The sequence below is a fragment of the Protopterus annectens genome, chromosome 8.part0 (assembly GCF_019279795.1).
Source record: "Protopterus annectens isolate FY-2018-M chromosome 8.part0, PAN1.0, whole genome shotgun sequence".
NCBI lineage: Eukaryota > Metazoa > Chordata > Ceratodontiformes > Protopteridae > Protopterus > Protopterus annectens.
This window is the reverse complement of record NC_056741.1, coordinates 330,784,930-330,799,176: the sequence shown is the minus strand read 5'-3', so window position 1 is coordinate 330,799,176 and position 14,247 is coordinate 330,784,930. Positions and strand designations below refer to the sequence as shown.

General features: G+C 43.3%; 1 protein-coding gene across 1 annotated transcript in view; it reads right to left on the bottom strand.

Moving 5' to 3' along the window:
• SSR2 (signal sequence receptor subunit 2) overlaps positions 1-11,209 on the bottom strand; it is a 265,636-nt gene extending 254,427 nt beyond the window's left edge. The window contains exon 1 of the mRNA XM_044079824.1: positions 11,049-11,209. Within this exon, the coding sequence (XP_043935759.1) occupies positions 11,049-11,206 (158 nt within the window). The 5' untranslated portion in view covers positions 11,207-11,209. The remainder of the gene's footprint in view (positions 1-11,048) is intronic.
• Between the last annotated feature and the right edge of the window lie 3,038 nt (positions 11,210-14,247).

The following is a 14,247-nucleotide window of genomic DNA, read 5'->3' as shown; positions in this document are numbered from 1 at the left end:
TGGAGCTTCTGTGAATTTTTATGCGACAGTAAGCATCCTGGAGGTCTAACGAGCACATCCAGTCACTCTCATGCAGGTACGGCATGATGGACTGTAGAGTGACCATCCAGAACTTTTCTTTGGCAACTGACAGGTTCATGGTAGGTAGGTCCAGAATGGGCCTTAAGTCCCCTGTTTTGACACCAAAAAGAACCTGGAGTAGAAGCCCGATCCGGACTGATCTGGGGGGATGGTTTCGATGGCTCGTTCTAGCAGCTTGGAAATTTCCTGTGCTGCTGCCTCCCTTTGAGTGGGTGGTACGTCCGGGAGCTGTTTGGGAGGACCCACAAAGGGGATAGAGTATCCGCTGGATATGATCTGAAGCACCCAGTGGTCTGATTTCATGGACTGCCATGTCACCAGGTGACATGACAATCGTCCCCAGACTGCCTCCAGAGTAGAGCAGTCGGGCCACCCCTCAGGGATGTGCTCCGGGTCTGTCTGAGAAAGGTTCGAGACCCAAAGTTCCTCGGACCCCCTCTGCCTCTGGGCCGGCGTCCATTCTGTCCCCCTCTGCCTCTGGGGGAAGAAGAAGAGCCCCGAGTGTCCCGGGAATACTGTGACTTCCGGAACCACATCTTCTTTTGCCCTCTCTGAGTCCGGGAAAAGGACCTTTGAGGGTACGAGAAGTGGATCCCGACGGCAGGCAGTGTCTTCTCGTGCTTCTCACTCTGGACTAAAGTTTCTTTGACAGTCTTACCAAAAAAGAGTAGAGCAGTCATAAGGGGCATTGGCAAAGGAAGCCTTGAAAGGTTCCAAGAATTGACAGTCTGAGCCAGGAGTGAGTTGCGCCTCATGGACACCCCAGACCCAGCCGCCCTAGCCACTCCTTCAGTAGCATGAGAAAGGAGTTGCATGGACGTGTTGGAGACTGATCTTGTCAGGCCTTTTGGGAATTGGTTCCATGATGTCAGGCTCCTTCCATGCCCGCGAGGCGACCAGGTCCACCAAGGGATCTGCAGGAGGGGACACCAGGAAGTAAGCGGGCCTGTGCCGAAAGCCTCCAGGAACACGGAAGAAGGTTTGGGGGCAGCCCAACCTCCCGGATAGCAAAGGATTGCCATGATGTCTCCAAAGGAGACATCCTCGGAAGATGACCTGGGGGAACCTTTCCCATCATCCAAGTCCGTATCCTCGGTGAGGGACTCTGGGGAGTCCAAGTGCCTCCGCTTACACGTATGCTTGTGAGGCACATCTCCAGTGGGGCTCCTCGAGCACGGGCTGTCCATCTGGTAAAATGATGGGAATCATAGAAAGAGCCAAGGGGGGAAGGGTGGAGTCCAAGGGCATAGGCAGGGGTCTTGATCCAGCATACAGAACCCTTTCTACCACATCGAACGCAGAGGTAGAACGAACCTCCTGTGGAACCAATAAGGAAGCCGGTCTCCCCCGTTCAGATGAGAGAATCAGAGCCAGGCCTGGAGTAGGCGGAGCTCTGAGGGAGTGAACTTGGCCCGACAAAGGCAGAGCCGATGAAAAAAGTTCACTCCCTCGGATCAGACACCCAAGCTCCGGCTCAGGGAGCAGCTCGGATTGGAGCTAGTCGGATCAGACATGCTCCATGCATCTGTTGGCATTGAGGAAGCAGGTACCATCGGCGCCGACCCCCTGACTAAAGCCATCCTCGGATCAGAGTACTCCGAACCCAGTGGACGGATCGGAGAAGGAGAAAATCGGTTGAAAAAAGGAAGCAAGCCCCCCCCCCCCACCGAGGAAGAGGGGGTTGGCAAGACCCCTATCTGGATCGGAGTATGAATGAACTTCCTCATCATTTTATCCATGTCAACTTCTAATAAGGACCAAGTGGACCTTGACGAGGCTACGGACTCTGACCTAGCAGGTCAGGGCACCGAGGCCCTAGATCTACAGCACATCTCCTCCGGCTCCGGGGAAAACCTCAGAGATCGGAGCCAAGGGGAGTCACAGATCCTATGGGTCTTAACAGGTGAAGGGAGGTCCGGAGACCTCTTGAGTTTCTCCATTCAAGGTTTTGGCTCTCTCTCCTTTTCGGCTCCGCTTCCACAGGCTTTGAAATGGGAGGTCGAGTCACAGCCTGGGAGGGAGGAGAAGCAAGGGCAAAAGAAGGAGAGGCGGCAACAGCAGCTGCTGTGACCGAAGCAGAGGATGAGGCAACCACATCAGAAGTTGGAAGAAGGTCTTTCAGGGCCAGCTTAGCCTTCCTGTCCTTGATTGCTTTATATGCTCGGTTTTAACCTGTACGCAGTCTATACTAAGGTGGGCCACGCCCAAGCACATTACACAAAGAGTGTGGCCATCTGCTGGGGACAACTTATGGCCACACTCAGTGCAACTTTTGAACACCGGCTTATCATCCACAATACCAGAGGGAAAACAAGAAAAAATATTTTCTCACTGAAAAACACCACACTTGCAGACAGAACACACTGAGGGTGGGAGGGGAAGCAAATACACTCACTACTACGCTAAAACTAAGCTAAACACTAAAGTCTGAACACTCGACACACCAAGCGAGGGGAAGAGAAAGGAGAACCTACACTATCACTATCCTAAAATTAGTAGAGGAAAAAAAAAAAAAAAAAGACTAATACCCACTTACTACTCAGAGCTCTGGAGATCACGATGTTTCAGCTAGCCACGGCAAATGAGATCGGGGGGGTTGGAAGGTAGTGGAGGTGTATTATGGGTAACGGGAGGAGCTCGGAGCAGATGCTAGTAAACATGCCAGCTCGGATCCGATATGGATCCGGTATCCCACAGGTTGAAGACCAAATGAAGTAAACTACTTCAGATCTCATTCTCCAAAACCACATTACCAAACACACACAGTCTTAGAATATATAGGAAGGGAGAGGTAAGTGTACTTTCTCCAGCACCCATATCTTCCAACAAATAAAACCATCTTTACCCAACTGGAGAGCTTTAGTTTGCTTAATACTAGCCTTCCCACCCCCCTGTCCCTTCTTAAGCAAATTATGCGAAATCAGCAGCACGAACAGGACAACTAACTAAAAATTAAAAAAGGAATTATTTACAACAATTCTGACCTCTTAAGCAGCAAACATAAAAGCATATACAGTAACAAAATGAATACTGGTACCACATAAGCTAACAACGGCACACTAACAGTGCCCAAGCACTATCACGTCAAAACCCCAAATTTATACACAAACCTTAGCACAAGTATTCCCAAGCATAGATTTACCCCCTTCAGCAAAATAACCTTTCCCCCCAAACTCTCAACCTGAAAAACATCCTTTAAAAACAAGGCATCCTGTAAGACAAAATGCCAAAATCAAATTCCTTTAACCACTACAGCCTAGACAACTGCTGCATCTCAAACCACAAAATATTCAAAGAGAGTCAACTAAATACCCTCCATTATTTCACCAAGAGGAAGCTGCCCCCACAGCAAGCAACTCCCTTATTTTTGCAATTCTTTGACAGCTGGATACTCTGTCTTTATCACTACCCCACACGCCAGTGGTAAAACAATGGTACAAGGAAGTAGCATCAACGACCACATTGCCTCCTCCCCCCATATGCAGAGGCTCACTATCCACAGCACATGGGAAATGCGCCTAAAATGAAATGAAAGTTTTTAATCCAGGTGACCTCTTCAACCACCACTCAACAGAAGACTTTCTCACCCTACACGTCAACTCTGTACCTTACTCATCTACCCAAATTGGCAAGACCATCCCTTATAAGGCATTATTTCTTTGGACTTAACATTGCTGAAATGACCCACACCAGCAGTTTAATCACACACTATCACACTGTTTACACACAGTATATAATGCAGAATGCTGTGCTGCAAGATGCCCCAATTCTCCACACAGAAAGCATCTCACAGGATGGCCTCAAGTGGACCAGCTTCTCAACAATGCAACATGTTCGGGCTGAACAAAGCAATATAAAAATACTCTTGCCAGCCCCAAAAGTACACCCATGATGTGAAAGCATAGTTCAATTTTCCACCCTCCCTTCCACAAACTAGGTTTACTACACCTTTCAAGCTAAATCACAGCACTCTAGTTCCAGCCAGACCCCACAAGGACAAAATTCTCTTGAAAAATAATGAGGTTCCCAACATCTACTCCAAGCTAAACCAGTAAAAAGGGCAGAGATACCAAAGTTCTGATGACTAATGAACTGGAAATGAATTTAAAAGTCTGAGCAAAACAAGTGCCAGTGTAAAAAAGTTACAAATTCTCTCAAAGTTAGACAGTATGTAGATTTGAACCTTCAGCATTTTGACACACAAAGGAACCACCACCTTTTACCCAAACCTGGTATTTGTCTAAAGGCAAAAGTACAGTTGTGTACACCTACCATAAATGTAGATGTTCGAGTGTCTTCACTGTTGCAGTCATAACTGTAGGGTGCTCCTGCCGGCAGGCAGCCCGAGGTCGGCCAGAATCCCAAAGTCTGGGTCCCGGCCGCCGCTGTATAAGCTAGTATCCTGATCGTCAGTGCCTTGGTACATAGCCCCAGCCGGCGCCATCTTCCAGCCTTTCTTGCCCTAGATGTCAGAATACCCCAATAAATCAAAAATGAATCCAACAAGGAAACACAAATACACCACAAAAGAGAGAAGAGGGGATAGGAGGGAGGGAAACCCCGACTGCAACAGTGAAGACACTCGAACATCTACATTTATGGTAGGTGTACACAACTGTACTATGTTCTTCGTGTTTCACTGTTGCAGTCATAACTGTAGGGTGGAATCCCAAAGCAGTGTAGAGAGGGAGGAGGCTTTAGATAGAAGCCCTGCAAGACAGCAGAGGCAAAGCCTGCCCGAGACTTAGAAAACAAAGGGAGATTGTAGTGCTTGGAAAAAGTATGCACTAAACTCCAAGTGGCAGCTTCCAAGATATCCTTGGTAGGTACTCCTCTGAGAAAATCTGTAGAAGTAGCAGCTGCTCTAGTAGAATGACTTCTAATGGTTCCAGAACTGTTTACCATGATGAGGTGTAACAAATCCTGATCCATAAGCTTAATCCAGCACTTTGGAAATGGTTTGTTTAGGAAATAGGTTTTCAAAAGTGAACTGGAGGCAAAAGGAAACAAACAGTTGGTTAGACTTTCACAAAACCTTAGTCTTGTCCATTAAATCTCTAACTGTCTGTGCACATCCCGAATGAATGCAAAATCCTTTTCCCCTTTATTTTGAGGATTTGGAAAGAAAGTAGGAAGGTGAAATGTCTGATTTCAAGGCCACTAATTCGAAATCACCTTAGGCATGAAAGTAGGATTGGTCCTCAAGGATACCTAACTGTCCTGATGGAAAAAATAAGGTAAGGTTCCACAGCCTGATGAGAGCTTAGGTAAACACTTCTGGAGACCCTTCTGGCAGGAGGTCAAAGCTAACAAAAGAACAGTCTTCCAAGATAGAAACTTAATATCTGAAGATGCACAGCTGAGAGCTCAAAAGGAGGCAAAGTAAGTTTTCTAAAACATAATTAAGATCCCAGGCAGGGAATGGAGGGTCCTTGGAGGTGCATAAATTCTTAGCCCCCCTCAAGAACTGCTTCACCAAAGGATGTGGAAAAAACAGGAGGATTCAGAACTGAAATGCTTGGGAGAGGATAGCAGGAAGCATGAGATCTTAATGGAAAGAAAATGAAAGTCCCTTAGATAAAAGCTCCGAAAGGTAAAGCAAATAGAGAGATCAGGAACACTGAGGATCAGAACCTCGGTCCTGCATCCAAATAGAAAAACCTCTTCCATTTAGAGGCATAATAGATTTCCTAGTGCTAGGCGTCTAGCTTCCAAAAAAGAAACATCAAAACTGTTTGGGGAAGACTGAGAGGTAATCAAATTCCTTTGAAGAGCCAAGCTGCCAAGCAAAGGGTCTTGAGGTTGGACATGCACGTAACTGACCCTGATGCTGGGACAGAGAGGCCCGAAGGGTTCAGTGGAAGAAGAGGTTCAAGGAGGCCCGAGGAGCCAGGAGCTTTGAGTCGGATACCAAAACTGCCTGCTTTTAGGAAACCCAATTTGGAGCAATCAAGATGAGGAACTTGGAAGCTTGTCACCTGCTTTATCTTCAGTAGTACCCGAGGCAGTAGTAGAAGAGGAGGAAGGCATATGCAGACAGACTTCTCCAACTGAAAGACAGAGGCATCCACTCTCCATGCTGTTTTGTGAGAAGGACCTGGTGCAAAAGGTTTGGCGAGAGCAGCTGATGATTGAGATGGGATGCAAACACTTATCTATCTGGGGACATCCCAAACTGCAGTAATCCTTTTGAACAAGTTGGTGTCTAGCATCCATTCATTGAGGATCTGAAATGTTTCTGCTCAGGCTGTCTGCTAAAGATTTTGTTTTCCTGGAATGAATTAGAGCCCTGGAGATGCAGATTCAAATTTAGAGCTGTGTCCCATAAACTCATAGCCAGTCTGGGTGGCAAAGGGGTAGGAATGAGATCCCCCTGCTTGATGATGTACCTGCATGACCGTGGTGTTGTCTGTCTTGAGTGCTTAAAGGCCCTGGTTGTAAAAGGTGCTTGAAGGCCAAGAGGCATTTTACCCCAGAGCCTGCCAACATCTCCTTCCAGATTGATGTGCCAGTGAAGATGGTCCTTTGTCAGGTTCCTTGCTGGCAATTGTCTAGAAAATGTGCTCCCCTGAAGCATAATCCGAGGCGTCGATGGCAGGATTTGAGTAGGTTGAGGGGGAAGACGGAGGAAGGTTTTCCTACGTTTCCAAAATGCATGCCCTGGACCACCAGAGGAACTCCTTCTGGAGGCAGGGGATCAGAGAATCAGAATATCCAGATCGTGATAATGCTGTGACCCATACACTTTTCAGATACCATTGAAGCTTTCTCATGTGAAAGCCTTGCATTTTTGGAATCAACAGAGATGCAGGGAAGCCTACCATGTAGCCAAGAGCCTGCAGGAATTTCCTTGCAGTGGGCTGGGGAATAGAGTTTCCAAAGGTGTTGAAAGTGAGAAGCCAGCTGAGTTTGTTTTTCTGGAGTGAGGTGGGCCCTTTGTAAAGGTTGTGTTTAAGCAGGGGCTCCCAAAATACCATTTGTTGAGGAAGGGATCAAATGTGACTTTTTATGTTCTGAGAAGTCCCAGTAAGAGGAGAAAGCGTTGAGCAGAGTCACGGTGTTGAAACAGAAGATCTTTGCTGTCTGCACCTGAATAAGGCAGTGGGTCGGCAAATAAGGTAAATCTGGAATCCCTGAAGTCTGCAGTAAGCCACTACTGGTGCCAGGCACTTGGTGAAGACTCTGGGCAGTAGATAAACCAAAGGCAGAACAGAAGAATTGAGGTGCCAGAACCTGCCTTGAACCTGAGGAATTTCCTGCGTTCTTGTCTGATGGGGATATATGCAAATAAAACTTCCGCTAAGTCCAATGTCACCATCCAGAAGCGTCCTGAGAGGAGCATTGGAGTAACTGTTGCAAGTGAGCATCTTGAACTTTGGAATTTCCAAGGTGTTTAACACAGAAAAGGTCAGAATAGGGGTCTCCAGAGTTTTGTTTTCTGGGAACCAGAAACAGCCTGTGAATAAAATCCTTTTCCCATTTCCAAAGAGTGGAACAGGCTCTATGGCTCTCATGGCCAGAAGAGCATCCACTTGAGTTAAGGCCTCTGACCATTGAAGTTTTGGCAGATCTGGCCAACTTCGTGAGTCCTTGGCAAAGGAGTGCTTGAAAGTGGAACTTGTAACCTTTTTAAAATCACATCAATACCCATTTGTCCTGGGCAATATGAGTCCAATTCCTGTAAAAAAGAGACAGTTTTCCTCCGAGGAGAAATTCCAGGTAAGGGTCTGAAGCCCAGCTTGAGAGTCCCATTGAGTTTGTTTTCTTTTGAGATTGGGATCTGTCTTCTCCCCTTCTAGGTGAAGAAGCAGTCCATTGTCTAGATCTGTACAAGGTCTGGCCTTGACCCGCGACCTCTCAGATGATCTATATCTTCCTTGAGGCCTGTCAGATGTGGGAAAGGACCAATTTTGAGGCCAGACCTGGAAAATCTAGGGCTGAACCTTAAAATCTTTTACAGTCTGCATGGACTTTGCCTTTTCTTCCATCTTTTTAACTTTATCAACCTTGGTATAACAGGGCATCTAATAACAGCCTTAACCTGTTCAGGCCAAGCTTCCTGATCCTGAAGCCGGGCATATGCAATCACAGTACCAGAGGCAGCAGCCTGCGGGAAGCATCGAGCATCAAAACCTGATATGGCTAATAACATTGACCTGTTCAGTAGCATACGAAACATCACCAAGGTTCCTTATCCTCTGCACAAGCGGGTACGGAAGCAAAACTGCTTTAAAACAGACAAAAGAAATTGCTGGTATTTAAACATATAGAACTGGCAATTTAGTGCTGCCCCACTTACAGAAAGGGTAGCAGAAGTATATACCTTTTGCCCACCTGTCTAAAACACGAAATCCTTCTCAGGAGAATGAAAGTTTTTCGTATGACAGCAGCCTTGAACCACAGAAATAGTTTCAGGGTGCAGAGGATTTTAAATAAAATAAATGAGAGTCAGGAACCTATAAAATCATCAGGCTTGAAGGTGAGGCATGGAATCAGGATTTAAATTAAGCGCAAGCATCATCCACAATGTCCAAAACAGGAGGGATAGCTAAAGGCCCTGCTGAGGAAGAAGAAGAAATTCTCTAAACCTCTTTTTGGAGCCAGAATATTCTGTCCTTTAATGAAAATGTTCCCTCATCTCATGCAAGGTTTCCCCAAAGAAAAATCTAGCGAAGAGCTAGGCATAATCCCAACCATCCAAAGGAACGAAAACCCCTTAAGAAAAAGGCATCCGAAGACAAAATGCCAAAATCAAATTCCTTTAACCACTACAGCCTAGACAACTGCTGCATCTCAAACCACAAAATATTCAAAGAGAGTCAACTAAATACCCTCCATTATTTCACCAAGAGGAAGCTGCCCCATCAGAAGCAACTCCCTTATTTTAGCAATTCTTTGACAGCTGGATACTCTGTCTTTATCACTACCCCACACCCCAGTGGTAAAACAATGGTAACCCCAGAAGCCGGTACCCACATTGCCTCCTCCCCCCATATGCAGAGGCTCACTATCCACAGCACATGGGAAATGCGCCTAAAATGAAATGAAAGTTTTTAATCCAGGTGACCTCTTCAACCACCACTCAACAGAAGACTTTCTCACCCTACACGTCAACTCTGTACCTTACTCATCTACCCAAATTGGCAAGACCATCCCTTATAAGGCATTATTTCTTTGGACTTAACATTGCCGAAATGACCCACACCAGCAGTTTAATCCACACACATTCTTAACACGTTCCAAAATAATTGAGAACCCAAGATGCCCCAATTCTCCACACAGAAAGCATCTCACAGGATGGCCTCAAGTGGACCAGCTTCAAACGAATGACATGTTCGGGCTGAACAAAGCAATATAAGAAATCTTTCGAGCCTAATTACACCCATGATGTGAAAGCATAGTTCAATTTTCCACCCTCCCTTCCACAAACTAGGTTTACTACACCTTTCAAGCTAAATCACAGCACTCTAGTTCCAGCCAGACGCCAAAAGGACAAAATTCTCTTGAAAAATAATGAGGTTCCCAACATCTACTCCAAGCTAAACCAGTAAAAAGGGCAGAGATACCAAAGTTCTGATGACTAATGAACTGGAAATGAATTTAAAAGTCTGAGCAAAACAAGTGCCAGTGTAAAAAAGTTACAAATTCTCTCAAAGTTAGACAGTATGTAGATTTGAACCTTCAGCATTTTGACACACAAAGGAACCACCACCTTTTACCCAAACCTGGTATTTGTCTAAAGGCAAACTTACTGATTCCACGTGAATTTAGAAGAATGCTGTCTAATTTAACAAAAAAGGGCTGAAGCCTCCCTATTAAAATTCCACAAACCACCTATGCATAAATGTGGTCTGACAGCAATGACAGAAGATGAAGGCAAGAAGATCGTAACTCAAGCACCTAAATGCCAAGATATTGTAACAATCTTATCCAAAACCACAGATCACATTGGGACTACATAATTTCTTCTAACCATTTGAAGATCCACAGCAAAGAGTAGAACACCTCCCTGCAATAACACAATAAAGGAAGACCCAATCATTCCTTCCATACAGCTAAACAACATGTACTTGCTCCTCAAATGACTCCACCTTAGAGACCCCAAACACCATAAGAATCACCCAAAATAGCACTGGCTAAAGCAAAAAAAAAAAAGTAGCAAATATCTCAGCATAACAATAACTTGGAATACAAAACTGCCTGATATGCTTGCCACCCCCACAAAAAAGTTCTCTGAAATTTCACACCAATACCAGACCTAACATCCTCCCATTTCGAGGTATAATTACCATCCTGAGTGCCCCCCAGAAAACAGACTGGATTAAAGAGAAAATACTCAAACAAAACTATACGAAAGCCAAACTAACTCAATCTACAGGCCAAAATTTGTCACAGTCTTGGGCACAACTCTCCAAATTCTCCCATGTTCAAACTATTCATTTGTATTATATGTATGCTTTTGGAGCTTTTCTCCCGGGGCCTCTGCTGAAAATGGACATATATCCAGTCGGACCAGCCCGGTCAACAAATGTAAAATAAAATATTAACAGCCTGCAGAGTAATAACACCATGAACTCTGAAATTAAAATGTACAAGTTCCACGTTGTTGTTATTTTTACCAGTCTCAGCAAATTTGCAAGAGCATGATAAACATTTAGTGTGCGTTGTACTACAGATCGTTTAAAACCCACTATACAAGCACATACGTACTTACAACTACACACACGTATAAAGATGTATACATTCACTTACATACACATGCACGTATATATGAACTACATAAAAGTATATATTTAAATATATTGAAAATGTGGAGGTATCTCGAGAAGATAATACCCAACAGCATATGAGTAATAAAAATGTGACCCTGCAAAAAAACATTTACTTGCTCCACTTTTTTTTAGTGAAACTCATTACCAGTTCTTACAACAGACAAAAAAGTAAAATGAATACAAAAGTAAAATTACCTCGAGCCCACATTATAGATGTTGTACTGCAGTGTTAGGTCTCGTCCTTCCACAGCATACCTGTTCAGCAGTGACTTTGAAGCCAGTAACCTTGCTCCTTCCTCAGTACTGGCAAAAGAAACCAAGGCATACACAATACAGATCACAGACAGCTTCATCTGTTTGAATGAAGGAAGAAAACATGCACAAACAAGGTTATAACCAGTGAGGCAAGCATTAATTAAAAAAAAAAATAAATAAATAAATAAATAAATAAAAAAACACGGCCAACATATCAAGTACACTATCACACAGCATTAACACAATACAGTGCACAGCAGTCCTAACATAACATTGTGTTTATTGTCTTGGATAGAGTTGGACATTCTACAACTTTCAGGAAAGGTACTCAATTTAACTTGCAAATAATAATTTTTACTAGAAAATCTGGTTTATGTGATCTTATCACAGGCCACTTTACCACTACTATGGATACTGCAATGGCATAACCTTTTGACTGTTTTCCAGTTTTGAAAATTATATACTACACATTCGTGTGTGTATCTGTTTGTTTTAAATATTTAAAATATGTTAACTAGGGTAGTAACACCTATGACAAATTATCACTTTCAGTTTCAGACCTGGAAGGCACAGAAGTGATATAGAGGTGAAATACACAATAATGAATAGCATTCAAGACTGTACAGAGATGGTTAAAAATATAAACATGAGGAGTACGCAACAAAATAATGATGAAGAAACTTCTGTGTGTGGAAGATCAAAATTTCCCTAGAGTTCAGGCACATAAAAAAAAAAAAAAAAACTTTGAATATCCAAACTATTAAAAGGTGGTAGAGATACTTTCTTTAAAAAATGTTACTAATGAAAGCATGAAAGCACAAGGAAGTCAATTCTTATTTATTAAAAACACACAAACAAGCGAACCAAATAGTAGTTGAAAAAACAGAAGTGTAGAAATTCACCATTCCATTTACATACCTGTTTAAAAGCATGGGAGTCGCTTACTATTGTAGCTATACTGTAAAAGACAATAGCCATATTTACTTGCTTAATAACCCTCCTCCATACACCAGTGTAATATTCGACACTTTGAAAGATTCAAAGAAACTTTACGGTCATTTAGGACCACACAAGTGTGGCCTAAATGAAATTACAAATGTCAGTTCACGAGAGAAATGCAGTGCAAATATATAGATACCAGAGAATAACATTTTATAACACATATGACATGCAAGTGGTAGTTCACATTACATAAACGTACAATACCCATTACTGAATGATATATAATGAATAAAAAATACCCACCACCAAACCCATTCACCGTTAAGATATAGAATGCAGACTAGTGAATAGCAGCTGTATAGTTATTGTATTGCACTTGTTAACCTTAGATAAGACTCAGTATAGCCATCATGTTACATGTGTCGTAATGCTGGCGGCAACTAGGGGTTTACCACACCCTGTCCCACTAGAGGACAGTCCCTCTTCAGGCAGTTATTGTCCCTGACAAAAATTGTAAAATGGCAGATGTCCTGAGGATTTTTAGGACAAAAATTATTTTATGTAATAGTTGCACCAAAACAGTTGTTCAGCAATATCTAAAATACTTAAAATGTTATAAGAAACAGAATAAGCAACTAAAATGCTACAAGAATAAGCTTTATTTAAGCAAAAAGATTCACGTTCTGTATCCTTTTGTACTGACATTAAGGTATGTTTGTTGTGTAGATAAGACTCAGTATAGCCATCATGTTATTGTAATAGTAATACAAGCAACTAGGGGTTTACCACCTGTCCCCGCTGGGGACAATTCCCTCTATGAGCAGTTGTGTCCTGACAAAAAAGTGTAAAAATGGCAGATGTCCTGCAAGTTTTGGGACAAATTATTTTATCTTAATGGTTACTTAAAACAGTTATTCTGTATCTAAAAGAATAACTTAAATGTTATAAGAAACAGAATAAGCAACTAAAATTTTCACAAGAATAAGCTTTTTATTTAGAAAAACTTAAAAAGGATTCACGTTCTATCCTTTGTACTGACCGTGGGTATGTGTCGGCCTGTAAAATATGATGTTTATACCAAAAATGTCCCACTTTGGCCATTTGAAAAGGTGGCAACCCTAGCGGCAACTGCTCAAAGCAGCAGAATTAAATGAAAAAAAGAGGCTTCAAGCTATCAGGTATTACGGTTGGTGTCCCGAGTTAATAAGCCTCACAGCTGTAGGATACAAACTGCTCCTGAATCTAGTAGCCCTACAGCAGAAGCTGTGGTACCTCCTTACAGACGCAAATTGTCAGAACAGCTGTGGGCCTGGATGGGTCGAATCAGTTAGAATTTTGTACATTTCTCTTTTTTACTCTTGTAAAGAAAACTCCTGAAGAGAATGGAGGTTTGTGAAGATTTTCTAAGTCACTCTCAACATCCTCTGTAATTTCTTCTTCTCAGCAACTGTGCAGTTGCCAAACCACCATGCTGTAAAACACTTGCTAGTGAGGATGCTCTCGATAACTTCCCTGTAAAAAGTGGAAAAGCAGACAGTGGCAGCCTAGCCTTTTTGAGCTTTCTCAGGAGCTGAAGCATCTGTTGAGCCTTCTTGACTATATGGTTAAAAATAACTGTCCAGGGGAGGTCATCTTAGATGTGAAGGCCTAGGAACTTGGTTGTTCTGACTTTCTCTACTACCCCCGCTTTGGTAGCGAGTGGTGTACCTTTCTCCTGAAGTCCATAATCATTTCTTTGGTCTTAACATTCAGGTCCAGATTCATTGCCTGGGGTGACAGGAACAAAGTGTTCACCTCGTCCCTGTAGTCATGTTCATCTGTACCAATAATGAGACCCACAACTGTCATATCATCAGCAAATTTTATAATATGGTTTGAGTTATGTTTTGCAGTACAGTCATGGGTGAGAACGGTGAAGAGCACGGGGCTGAGCACACAACCTTGTGGAACACCAGTATTCAGAACTATGCATCGAGAGGTTTTGTTTCTAGTGCAGGTCTATTGGGGTCTACCAATCAGCTCTTATAGTAATGGCTTTCATGGTGGTTACATCATCCACACATTTACTTACTTATGTAGGCAAGAACTGATTCAGTATAGATGTACAAGTCTAACTGGAGGTTGTGCGTAGCCACTTTTTTGAAGACCTCCCAGCAGGTGCTATTGAAACCATCCTGAAGGCAAGCCATGGAACCCT